Source organism: Mustela nivalis (assembly GCF_964662115.1).
Source record: "Mustela nivalis genome assembly, chromosome: 2".
Taxonomy (NCBI): Eukaryota; Metazoa; Chordata; class Mammalia; order Carnivora; family Mustelidae; genus Mustela; species Mustela nivalis.
The window spans coordinates 7,558,473-7,572,214 of NC_139021.1; the positions used below are offsets into that span (position 1 = coordinate 7,558,473).

General features: G+C 47.4%; 1 protein-coding gene across 3 annotated transcripts in view; it reads left to right on the plus strand.

Annotated features, from left to right (window-relative positions):
- ZFAT (zinc finger and AT-hook domain containing) overlaps positions 1-13,742 on the plus strand; it is a 183,147-nt gene that overhangs the window by 96,599 nt on the left and 72,806 nt on the right. For all 3 annotated transcript variants that reach the window (XM_082721605.1, XM_082721606.1, XM_082721607.1), the window contains exon 10: positions 591-764. In XM_082721605.1, coding sequence (XP_082577731.1) covers positions 591-764 — 174 coding nt within the window. The remainder of the gene's footprint in view (positions 1-590; positions 765-13,742) is intronic.

Sequence of the window (13,742 nt, forward strand, 5' to 3'; positions counted from 1 at the left end):
AGGGGGAGCAGCCAGGATGCCTCACAGTCCAAGCCTTTAGCCTACCAGCAGCACGTGTCCTAAGGCTCTGCTCAGTTTATGGAAATGTGCTTTCCCCGCTGATCCTGGGGGCCGATCCCATTGATTTCTGCTCAGGCCCTTGTTGACTCTCACGTGGGTCAGCTTCTCTCGGTTCAGTGCGATGTCATGGTTGTGGGCTGCAGAACACGCTCTGCCAGCGAGGAGCTCCGGGGCTGCGGGGAGGGGTGGGTGCCGATGACTCACAGTGCGCTCTAGCGGCTCGGCTAGCGGGGCTTCAGGACGTGGGGACACTGAGAGGGCAGCAGGGGCCTTGGCTTGGGCAAGCCAGAACAAGCTGCACGGGGGAAGTCCTGGCGGATCCAGGAGGACAGGGCTTGGCTGTCGGGCAGAGCAGCATGGAGGAGAGCTTGGCCAGGCCCGTGTGTGGGTTGTCTAGGGACAGGCAAGTGCACTGCTTTGTTCGATGTGGGTGTGCACACACATGCACACACATATGTAGGGTGTGTCTCTGTGTGTGTCCGTGTGATTTAATTATATATACATGTATGTATTTCCCCCTCCTCTGGTAGGTGTGAAACCCTTCAAATGTTCTCTGTGTGAATACGCCACTCGCAGCAAGAGTAACCTCAAGGCTCATATGAATCGTCACAGCACTGAGAAGACCCACCTGTGTGACATGTGTGGCAAGAAATTCAAATCGAAAGGAACATTGAAAAGTCACAAGCTCCTTCACACAGCTGACGGTAAGTAAATGACTCCATAGCATAATTAGTTTTTTTTTCCCTCTCGAAAGTGGAGTTGGAAGCTGACATTCCAAGTCCAGCAGAAATAGCGCATGTGTCCGCAGGCAAGAAAGAGCTGGGTCTTTTAGAATTTCAGTTCTGAAAGAACAGAAAGATCTCCCTGCTTCCTCTTGTCCCATGCTCAGGACTAGAGCCCTGCCTGACCTCCCCCAGTGCTGGGTGTGTGTGCATGTGTGCGCGTGCTTATGTGCGTGTGTGGGTGGGTGTGGAGGGGATGCTGCTTCCGGGAATAAGGTACCCTCAGGAAGCCTTGATCTGGAAGTTTTAGTCCTCTTCAGCCCTCCATCCACACCTGAACCTGAGGACCTGGAGGGGCAGCCATGATCACATCTGACCTGATGTTTCCTAGTGGATGCTTATCATCCAAGCCACCTCAGGGTTTTTACTCAGTCCAGAATGGGGCTCAGTGTAAAATAAGAACAATACTTGGACAGATTTGATCTCAAGATCAAATGTGAAGTACACTTGAGTAGATTTCTAATTTCATTCATTCTTAAGAACTATTGATTGAGTTCTTACTATGTCCTAGTCCTCCCTGGGGTATGGGGTCAGTAAGGAACAGTTTCTGCCACCAAGGAGTTTATAGCCTAGTGGGGAGGAAGAGAAGTATGCGAGCCATGATTAAGGTGGTTGTTGCAATGGAAGGGGCTCAGCAGCCTTGGGGAGAAGGGTGTGAGTTGCTGGGGGCAGGAGGGGTGGTGGGCAGTGGTGACAGTGGCCAATGGAGCAGGGGCAGGATGGAGGAAAGGAAAGCAGAATTACTATAGGAAGATAGGCATTTAGGTTTCTAAGATCTATGAAGAATTTATCAAACTCAAGACCCAAAAAACAGATAATCCAGTCAAGAAATGGGCAGAAGACATGAACAGACACTTCTCCAATGAAGACATATAAATGGCCAATAGACACATGAAAAAATGCTCTGTATCACTAGTCGTCAGGGAAGTACAAATTAAAGCCACAATGAGGTACCACCTTCCACCAGTTAGAGTGGCTAAAGTTAATTAGACAGGGAACAGCAAATGTTGGGGATGTGGAGGAAAAGAACCCTCTAACACTGTTGGTGGGATCGCAGTCTGGTGCAGCCACTCTCGGAAACAGTATGGAGGTTCCTCAGGAAGTTTAAAATAAAGCTACCCCATGATCTCACAATTGCACTACTAGGTATTTACTGCATAGTTACAGATGTAGTGAAAAGAAAGGCCATATGCACCCCAGTGTTCATAGCAGCAATGTCCACAATAGCCACATTGTGGAAGGAGCTGAGTTGTCCTTCAGCAGACGAATGGATAAAGAATATGTGATCCATATACACAATGGAATATTACGCAGCCATCAGAAAAGATGAATGCCCACTGTTTGCATCAACATGGATGGAATTGGTGGGGATTAAGCTGAGTGAAATAAGTCAAGCAGAGAAAGATAATTATATGGTTTCACTCATATGTGGAACATAAGGAATAACATGGAGGAACGTGGGGGAAGGGAGGGAAATCCAAAGGGAGAGAAATCAGAGAGGCGGACAAACCGTGAAAGACTCTGGACTCCGGGAAACAATCTGAGGGTTTCATAGGGGAGCCCTGTGGTGGGTATTAGGGAGGGCACATGTTGTGATGAGCACTGGGTGTTATACGCAACTATTCAATCACTGAACACTACATTAAAACTAAAGATGTGCTGTATGTTGGCTAATTAAATGTAAATTAGAGAAAAAAGGAAGACAGGCAGCTAAACCAAAAAAGCTGTTTTAGCATTTTTTATTTTCCTTTAAAAACCCCACTTGTGGGAAGGTCTTGTTATTATTTTATGTAATAATATTAGTAAATCATATTTATAAATATATTTCTATTTTAGCACAATTACTTACAAAAATTGGAGTTCACTCTAAAAATTGGATTGATTTCAACAATTATTTGTGATTTTAGAACTTACAGGATGATAGCCATTAGGTCATACCTGTATTTTAAGAATGTTCTAGGGAATCCATCCTGTTGTTTGTGCATCTGGGTGAGCTTGAGGGGCTAATGGAGAGGCTGCGCGCTTAGCTAGGCTTCGTTAGAACTAAAGATCCAGGGCTTGCCTAAGGCTCATGAAGGCCAGAGTTGTAACTGTTCAGACCTAAGCAGTGTGCTGTAAATAAGAAAATCTGTAAGCAAAATAATTAAAAATGCAGTGACAGTAAAGCAGACTTACCCTGAGTAATGAAAACATTAAATCATGTAATTGTTCATGAATTCTGTACCTCCACAAACAATAAGGCTTACTGGTATTTCTTGACTTGGAAGCAATGATACACTGAAATCCCAGATAATACAGTGCCGCTAATGGGAAGTAGCAGTTGTCAGCGCCAGGAAGTCTGGGGTGTCCCCTGGGCTGTGGTGGTGGTGTCTGGGGGGCATCTTGGGGTGCTGTGGCCTCATGCCTGGCTCAGAGGTCTGGGTTCTGGCCTGCAGGGATTCAAGGAGATTGTGTGTCTAATCGGGGGCCTGGACTGACTGCTGTCGGATGTGGAGGGAGGGCTGAGGTGACGGTGACACACGCAGCCCGTCGACCTCTCACTTCACTTGCTTCCCTGAGCCCTTCAGCCGGGAAGGGAGCTCAGATGGTGATGGTGTGTCCTCGAAGCGGTGAGACGACCCTCCAGAAGGGAAGGCCTTGCAGACATGAATTTTTTTTTTTAAGATTTTATTATTTATTAGACACAGAGAGAGAGATCACAAGTAGGCAGAGAGAGAGAGAGAGGGAGAGGCCCCCCGCTGAGCAGAGAGTGGATGCGGGTCTCCATCCCAGGAGCCGAAGGCAGAGGTTTTAACCCATTGAGCCACCCAGGCGCCCCAGACATGAAATATTTTTAACAAAACAGGAAATTTGGATTGATTCTTTTCTTTTTTTTTTTTTTCTTCCCCTGACATTTTTTGGAGTTTGAGGCATCTGTAAAGTCATGTCTTGTTTTCAGACACTCACCAGTCTGGCAAGAAAGGCATCATGTGTTAGGCGCCCTGAGAATAGCACCAGGATGGGGGAGTCCTGCTGCCTCGGTGCACCCCCTTCCTGCCCCACGTGGGTCCGAGTTTGGTGGGACAGGATAAGGATGCGAGATCTCGACAGCCCCTGGGTCTCTCTCGGCCCATGCTCTGTGACATGGGGCATTATGGCTTCACCTGGCGGTCCCGGCTTCCCCAGGGCTACCAGGACTTCCCTTGGTCTCATGTTTTCTTGAAGGCCAGCTGGGTACGTGGTGTGCCAGGCCGGTGTTCCAGCTCCAGGGCGATCTGCTCTTCAGCTGTAACTAAACCGCTGGCCCTCCTTTTTCTTTCCAATTTTAAAAAAGCTTAGAACAAAAGCTTAGTTCCATCTCCTACCCACATTTTTGGTAGCACTCACATTGTATTTTGAGGATTCCTAAAAGCTTTCTGTATCTCAGGGGTTTGTCATATTGTGTAAATATTTCCCTGTAACTTAACATTTGCCTTTACGTTTAATTTGACACATCTTTTTATAAAAAGAAGTTAAATAGCCTTGCATATTTAAGCTTACCAGTCCTATCCTTTATTATTGTTATTTTACATAAGACAGTCACAATTATTTTTTATTTAATTTTTTATTATGTTGTGTTAGTCACCACATCATTAGTTTTTGATGTCGTGTTCCACGATTCATTGTTTGCATCCAGTGCTCCCTGCGATCCGAGCTCTCCCCCGTATCCACCACCAGGCTAACCCATCCCCCCACTCCCTCCCTTCTAAAACCCTCAGTTTATTTCCCATGGTTTGTCTCCCCCTCCGATTTCCCCCAATTCACTTTTCCTTTCCTTCTCCTCATGTCCTCCATGTTATTCCTTATGCTCCACAAATAAAGCGAAACCGTATGATAATTGACTCTTTCTGCTTGACTTATTTTACTCAGCATAATCTCTTCCAGTCCCGTCCATGTTGATATAAAAGTTGGGTATTCATCCTTCCTGATGGAGGCATAGTACTCCATAGTATATATGGACCATATCTTTATCCATTCACCTGTTGAAGGGCATCTTGGCTCTTTCCACAGTTTGGCTATTGTGGCCATTGCTTCTGTGAATATTGGGGTACATGTGACCCTTCTTTTTACTACATCTGTATCTTCGGGGCAAATACCCAGTATTGCAATTGCAGGGTCATAGGGAAGCTCTATTTTTAATTTTTTAAGGAATCTCCACACTGTTTTCCAAAGTGGCTGCACCAACTTGCATTCCCACCAGCAGTGTAAGAGGGTTCCCCTTTCTTTGCATCCTCAACAACATTTGTTGTTTCTTGGTTTGTCGGTTTTTGCCATTCTGACTGGATTAAGGTGATATCTTGATGTGGTTTTGATATTATTTTTTTTCTTCATGATTTTCTGTGTTTAAAGAAACCTCCCTCATCTTAGGAGAAACTTTTGTACTTTTGTACTTTGTCAAGTTCTACTTTTATAGTTCATAACATTTATTAAAATTAATATTCTTCAAATTTATTTTGGTATGTGGTGTGTGGTTTTGATATATTTTTTAAACAATTTTCAGTTGATTCAGCATATTTGGTAGGGAAGTCAGTCCTTTTCCTTTTATTTTGGAATGCCAGTCTCTCAAGATGGTGGGCACGTTTTGAGATTTTGGTCTGTTCAGTAGTATCTGTTCTAGTATATTGTTTTATTAGGTGCTTTTTTTATAATAAATGTGATCATGTACACATGTTACTCCTTTTTGTTTTTTATGGACATTTCTTAGTTTTTCTCATTTATCTCTTACTCCTTTGGATAAACTTAGAAACTGGTCAAGTAAAAAACAAAGCAAAACAAAACAAAACAAAAACCTTTCGCTCCACCAAAGGAGAGCATGATCACCCACACGGGGATGCCCTTGTGAGCTGTGTGACCATCACATGGGCCTTGAGTTCCTCAGGGATAGTGCTGGTGCTAGGGGTTTGGTTGCTTTGATGAGGCTGTGAGCCTCTAAACGTAGAATTAGCTCTTTATTTGGAAGCAAACATTGCTTTAAAACCTGCCTGGGAGGACTTGGTTTTTAGTGGATCTGTTGTACTGGTAACAGTTCAACAGCTTGTCCCACAGAGAAGCGATGTGGGGTAGGCAAGGTGACAGAGGCCCGAGTTTTGTAGTCTTGCTTGCCACTGCCTCATAGGGTGGCCTTGGTCAGGTCACTTTGCTGAACCTCAGTTTCCTTATCAAACAGGGATCAGTATGGCCCTGTGCCTGACGGGCTTGAGGATCCAATGACAGGAAGTGCCCCCTACTCGCTTGGGCTCCGCTGCCGTTTTGGCTGTTCCTTCTTGGTCTCCTTTCCTGGGACCGCCTTAGCTGTGACCTCCCGCTCTCTGAAGTCCGCACACTTCTGTGCTCGTCCCCTAGCGCCTGTCCGCGTTCCCCCCGTGCTCACACACTAGTCGTGTGGAAGGCTTCCCGGCTTCCGCTGCCAGCCCCGTCCTCTCCCCCAGGCTCCACCAGCCCAGCTGCCCATTCAGCATCTGCACCTGCACGTCTAAAGTCACCTCAGACTTAGCCTGTGCAGCGTCCGCTCCCCATCTGCCCCAGACCTGTGTCTCCTGCGGGCCAGGGGTCACCAAACTTGGGGGAAAAAATGTAAGAAATATTTGAGATTTTGACTGCCACATGTGGTTCCTGCTGTATTGTCTTCTTTTTGATTTGTTTTTTTTTCCCATAAACCTTGAAAAATGTAAAAGCCATTCGGAACTCCCAGCTGCACAGAAACAGGCTGGGTTTGGCCCTGGGGGTACCAAGGTTGGCTGACCCCTCCCGTCCACGTGTCCGTCAGTGGCCACTCCTTGACGGTCACCTGGGCCAGCAGCTCAGGTCATTGTTGACTGTCTCACTCACACCCTGCCCACGGCCTGCCCGTTAGCCCCTTCTGCATGTTCTCCTTCAGTTTCCCCTCCCAGCGTCCTTGTGGAGTGACATTTGTCAGTGCCGCCTCAGCCTCGTGCCTCCTTTCTTGCTGTTGCCGCCCGATGCTCTCCCTGCTTCTGGCCTTGCCCCCATGGTCAGCTCTCAGACCGCGGCCAGAGCGACGGGCCTGACTGAGCCTCCCCCTCACCCCTCGGTCTCCACCCTCCTCACCGCGCCTCTCCTCTGGCTCTCTCCTCTCCAGAGGCGTCCACCTCTTTGCTGTTTTCATACTCGCCAGGTCCGTGCCCTTCTCTCTTTCTTCTTAGACCTCTCTGCCTCTCCTGGGCATTGTAATTTCCTTGTTCATGATTTTCCAGGTCTTCACTCGACTGTAAGCTCGTCACGTGGGGACTCTTGACTTATTGCATTTGCTTCGTTTTGTACCCCAGCACTTCGAGCGACGCCTGGCTTACAGTAGGTGCTCAATAAATGTTTGTGGGCTGAAAGAGTGAAGAAAACGTAAAGTGCCTTGTAGACAGTCGTTGGAATGTGGAAGCTCTTGAAAAGTGCAAATTCCTTTTCTGCCTCTCCGCTTTCAGATATTGTATTACATCATATGCCTGTGAATTGGGTGTTTTAAAATATGGTGGAGGAACTCACTATTAAATGAATCTTCCTGCTCTCAATTAAGTAAAAAGGAACTGAGTGACCGTCCTGTCCTTTCGCCTGCGTGTAGATCCGTGTTTTCACATTTATGGGCTTCCTTGAAGGGATGTGCTCCTGTTTATGCACGCTTGTTTCCCAGAGGAGCTCATTACTCTGCTTTAGAGGGGAGAGGTCAGGATGGGCGGAGGTTTCCATTAAAAAGGTTTGCTAGTCTATATGTACAAAGAGACGCATAGATCTCGTAAGGGCCTGATTAAACCCTTTGCGTGTATGCCAGCAGTGTGAGAGAATTTCATGCAAAATCATGCTGTAGCGCATTTTTCCCTTTTTGACGTTAAAGAGGGCCTCTGCGTGTGTGGTGTAGAGGCTTTCCCAGGAATCTGCTGCCCCCAGCACGTGGGGCAGGTGAGATGGCGCAGTGTTTTCCTGTTACGTAATCCATCGAGAATCCCCTAGTCATGAATAAAAAGCTCTTTAGCTCAGTGTTGATTCCTGTGGGTCCTCCCCAGCCCCATCCAACCTGCCCTCATACACTTGAGTTAAGAAGTTTTCTGGTAAAACTTACAAAGAGGAATTCTCCGAGCTTCAAGCACTCTTGTGTGCATCATAATTAGACAAGTGGAGAGTCGAGTGTGGAACTTAGGTCTGAGTGGAGGAAGTACCATTTTTCCCCAGGCTCCTTCAGTTTCTAATAAGAGATCCTATGGCTACATATGGAAATATTCTAGGTGTAAGTATGGTTATTTTTCTCCTCCTTCCTCTACAAGCAGAGTCCTTGTCAGATAAAGTAGCCCCACTTACCCGTGGTCTTTTTACTTCTAAAAGCATGCACTCTGGAGCCAGGAAGCTCTTCAGTAGAAGATGGTATCTGAGCAACCAGGTGGTCCATCCTTCCAAGTTCGTGTATGAGGCTTCAGCGAGACTGGTCTCTGCACAGCATCCTTGTCCCTCTTACCCTTCGGCCAGCTCACCCTGGAGTCAAGGTGAAGGGGGCATGGACATGGTGGGTGTCTGAGGCTCACTGTCCCCGCAGGTGTCTGGGTGATGGACAGCAGGGGGCGGGCTGATGTTTGTGCCACGCTCTGGGTACACCCTGTCTGGGTCCACCTGAAGTTCTTCTCAGGTCTTTCTAAACCATGAGAATGACAGCCCCTGGGATAAAACGAGCCATGCAGCTTCCTGAAGAGTCAGCTTAGACTATAGATCTGACTGTCGCAGAAGGCTGGGTGACCAGAAACCTCACCGGGGTGGAGGGCTCTCAGCGGCAGGTTGCAGACGCCTGGACCAGCATCTGTAACCTCGGTCCTGTTCTTTTCTCTGGCTCTGGGCTGCCTTCTGTCTCTTTCCATGCCTGATGTTGATGCATTCCTCCTTGTATCAGAACTGATGGCTAATTACAGAGAACCGTCTGTCTCTTAAGTCTGCTGTTGCCTGAAGTTCAGCCCTTGAAGAAAGCATGGAGGCTTCTTTAACTGTATTTTTACTGCCGTGGCTATTTCTGTCCTGATTTGCCATTGTACAAGTCCCTGCAGATGGGAGGGCTGTGCAGACGGGGCTCCGCAAACTGCCGGCTGCTGCGCGTCACGCTTCCTATGGGAGCTCTTCTTACCTTCGGCAGCACACCCCGGTGGGCTGGGCCGTGTGGAGAAGCGGCAGGGCAGACCCAGGTTGGAACCGCTTCCTGCCTGTATGACCTTGAACCCGTGCTGCATTGTCCCCGTTTGTTTCCCGTGGCTGCTGTAACAGACGACTGACTACATGTTTACTGGCTTAAATCAGCACAGATTTGTGATGGGACCGCTCTGAACTTCAGAAATCCAAAATCAGGTTGTCAGCATGGCTGCCTTCTTTCCGGAGGCTCTAGGGGAGACTCTGTTTCTAGCCTGTCGAGCTTCTAGAGTCTGCCCGAATCTTTTGGCTCTTTTGAACCCCTGACTCCATGTGCAAAGGCAGTGGCAAGGCCTTTTGGACCTGGCTGTCCCTCTGCTTCCATTATCACATCTCCTCTGTGACATGACCCTGATCCTCCTGTCTGTCTTCCCTAAGGATCCTTATGATTTCACTGAGCCCACCTGGGTCACAGAGGATAATCTATCTCAAAAGCCTTAACCTGGTCACGTCTGCCAGATCCCTCTTGCCATGGAAGGTAATAGGCTCTATGAACTGGGACCTGGATGTCTTTGTGGGGAGGGCGTTACCTACTATAGTAGGGTTGTAGGAAGATTACTTGGGGTCATATTAAGTGTGTTCATTCTAGGTGTTGGGTAGATGTGCCTGTCTCCCCTGGGGTCGGTGTTCTCTTGTTCTCAGCAACTGTGGACACAGCGCAAGGATGGATGGTTATAGCGCTTAATCTATGTCATCTACGTCATTTAGGAAAGATCCCGTTTCTTTTCTCTCCGACACTCTCTCATTAGGAAGACACAGTGCAAGAGTCAATGCTTGAAGAATATCGGTGTTGAAAAAAGGTGAAGTCAGTGTTCTGATAAATTTACTTATGCAGAGTGTCACCGTTTGCCGTTAAGGCTGGATCAGCAGTCATCATGAGATATTTTCACTTTAATGCCTCTAGATATTACTAGTAATAGTTCCAATTTACGCACATTTGTTTAAGTATTTTAGTGCTCCTTCAAGTTTGCGGTACATGTGAAATTTGATTTGGCAGGAGTGATTTAACAGGTTTTCAAACAAGGTGCCTTAAGTCAGAAGCAGTTGTCCGTCGCTTTCTTTGTGCCGATGGACTCCAAATGCCAGAAGACAAAGGGCGTGGTTTCATTTTCACAGGATGGTTTGTGATTTTCCTACCATTGCACCTGCTCCTGCCTTCTTGTGGAGCTCTAGAGTAACTAAGCAGCTGGAACAGTCCTCAGGGAAGCTCGTCGAGCAGAAGAGGGTGTAGCAAGACACAAAGGAAGCCGACAGCTGCTGTGCATTTTCTTTTTTTTTTTTTGTAAGTGTATTTTTCTAGTTTGAGATGTAATTGACATAACATTATGTTTGTTGAAGGTGTGCAACACAGGGATTGGGTATAGTGTATATAATGTGCATTGGTCGCCACGGTAAGTGGAGTTAACCTCCATCACGGCACGGAGTTACAGTGAAGGCGTCCGACGCGTGGTCTGCTGCGGAGTGACACTGCTGTTGTCGCGACATTCATCCCGTTGCATTAGAGTACAGTGTTGTGTGTTTACATTTTACTGTGCATTCGCCCACTGCAGCTTATTTACTACTACTTGTAGGTTTGAGCCCTTTGACACCTGTTTTTACCCCCCTATCCCCCGGTAGCCACCATTTTACTGTGTTTTTTTTGTTTGACATTTTTCAGATTCCACAGAGAAGGGAAGATAGCACTTGCCTGTCTTTATCTGACTTACCTCACATAGCATAATGCCCTCCGGGTCCATTTCTGTGGTGGCAAATGGCAAGATGTTCTCCTTTCTCGTGGCTGGGTAATATTCCGTGGTGTGTGTATGCCACTTCCTCATTATCCATTCCTTCGTTGATAGCATTGGCTGGGTTCCAGGTCTTGACGATTGTGAGCAATGCTGTGATGAAGTTGGGAGTGCAGATGGCTCTGTGAAATCTTGTTGCTTTGGGTGTATACCCAGTAGTGGAATTGCTGGGTAGCAAATAGTAGATGGTAGGGAAGATCTGTTTTTAATTTTTTTGAGGAACCTCCATATTGTTTTGCATGGTGGTTGCACCTTTTTACATTCCCACCAACAGAGCATGAGGGTTCCCTTTCCTCCACACCCTCACCAGGTAACCGTGCATTTTCTAAGGGCTGGTCAGCAGGCTGGGGGTCAGCAGGAGCCCCCCACCCCCCAACAGCTCCCAGCAGGTGTGGGGTAAATGCTGCCCCCGTGTCCTTGGGATGGCTTCTGCGTGAGCACAGACTCTGCAGCAAGGCCGCTGCTCTGCTGGCTCTCCTGGCCTCTCTCTTGCACATTCATCTTTCCATCCAAAGCAGAAAGAACTTCAGCAGGGAGGGCAATCTCATGTCCCTTGGGGCTGGGGACAACTCTCTCCTCGTCTAACTCAAGGCAGAGTGGCAAGAACCTTACTTCCCACTAGCTACCCCCCTCCAGATCCTGTCCTCTCTATGCTGACATGCCAGGCTGAGTAAGACCTCAGTAAAGGGTACAGCTCAGGGTCACTGGACACCAGACCCAGTTCTTTCCTTTCCTGTCTGGTGCTACTTGCATTCAGGCAATGTCCTGGTCCTGTCACCAGGTCCAGCCAGGGCTCCAAGGTCAGGGGTCAGCTTGTTCCATCAGCCTGTCAGTTGTGGAATGAGGGCCGAAGAGCTCACGTTACCAGAGAAACAGACTCCTGCCAAGAGAAATGGGAGGACGGAGGGCTGTCTTTGAAGGGGAGCTGTACGGGATGATACCTTTTGAGGAACTAGAAGCTGGTGGTAAAACATGGTGCTTCCAGAGCAAGCTGCAGTGTCTGCCATGGGAAGTCTCCAGCCAGCCTGGCTCCCAGAAAGATGCCGAACTGAAAGTCTCAGGGGCAGGTGATTGCGTGGTATCTTCTTCCTTACCGCCTGCAGCCGCAGCCGGGTAGTCCACGGACGGTGCTCAGCAACCCCTGACTTTCTCTCTGAACCGCCTGATGCGTCTTTTCTTTCTTGAACTCATTAGGCACCAGTTCCTGAGCCCCTTCTTGGGAAGGTAGCCTTTTTTGTTCTTGGGGTGGTGGTTTTCTTTTCTTTCCCCCCCTTACCTTTTTAAAATTAAAGTATCATACACATGTAAAAACACACAGCTGACTGGTTGTCATAAAGGCAGTTCACCGACATCGCCACGTCCCGGGATCAGACACAGGACACTGCCAGCCCCTCTGCAGTCTGCCTTACCCTCCCCCCAGCCATCTCCTCTCCTCCTCAGGGTGGCAGCTGCCCGGATCTCTAATGCTTTAACTGGATCCTGCCGGTCTTTAAACGTCATGTAAACTGATTCACATAATACATGTTCTTTTGTGTCTGGCTTCTTCCCTTTAACATTATTTGTGAGGTTCATCTAGGTTGTTACGATTCTGACCTTTAACCTCTGGGCCTCAGGGTCAAGTAAGAGTGTCCTGCATAACAGAGATTGTAAATGCTGTGGCCTGTGGCCGGGAAGACTTTGTCCCTGCAGTTTGCCTTCTTCACCGCGGCAGTGTTCTTGTAGTCGCTCAGAGGGCTCTCCTCAAGAGTGTTTCTCCAGAAAGTGCTATGATTCTTCTCTCTCTTGCCCTCCTCGCTCAGAATGACTTCTGACTGTTGGCAAGAGTTAAATCTTCCCCAAGAAGATAAGAAATGACCACCTCTGAGATTAGCCACCAAATTACGCCACTGTCTTGTCTTTGTGAAGAAGATGGGCAAAGATGCCTGCCCAGAGGGAACAATTGTAAATCAGCGTACAGCTAGGCAAGGCTGGGGCAGCACTTTAAAAGACCATGAACTCTCTTGAACATCAAGTTCAGGAACCGCTGATACCATTGTATGGCTCCATGTTGAAAGATCTGTCTTGGTAATTGTATGTCATAGGAGATGGGCTGGAACATCCCAGCCTTTCAGAGATGGTTGCTGATTTATCCAAAATGCTATTCTGTTGCACAGAAAACATTAAAGCAACAGTTGGAAAGATCTAATTCCTTTCTGTAATTGTGCCCACAATTCCATCACCCAACATAAATTTTATTCTTTTAAAAATTATTTTTCGGGGTACTTGGGTGGCCCAGTCCATGTAGCGTCTGATTCTTGATCTCAGCCCAGGTCTTACTTAAACTCAGGGTCATGAGTTCAAGTCCTGTGTTGGGTTCCGTGCTGGGCGTGGAGCCCTACTTTTTTAAAAAAAAATCTTTTTCAGGCATTATTTGTGTTCCTACGGAATGATTGTATAGTTGTAGTTAAAGCATCGCTCACATTCTTCCAGCCTTAAAATTAATGATTGTACTTGTTGCTTGTTGCCACAGGGCCCATGAATATTACATTTGGGGGTTTGTAATGTCTCACTAAGGTCGTGGGCCATCCATGAGCTGCATAACCAGTCCCTTACTTTTGGACAGTGTATTATTTTCTGTTTTCTCCTCATTAAAACTTACTCGCAAGGAGCCCTTTCTTGAATATGAACTTCTAGTTGCCTTTGAATTAATTCCTTAGGACACATTCCCGGGAGCAGGATGGCTATTTTGTCTCGGTGGTGTTAATCATGGGTCACGCTGCCAACTTACTGCTTTCAGGAAATTGTGCCAGATACATGGAAGCACTCCAGCTTCGCTCGTTCAACGTTTGGTGCCTCATGTTATTAGAGACGGTCCGTTTCTTGGTGTAATGTGTGTCAGATCTCACCATGTCACTGTCCTTCTTAGTTTTCTGATAACTCGCAATTG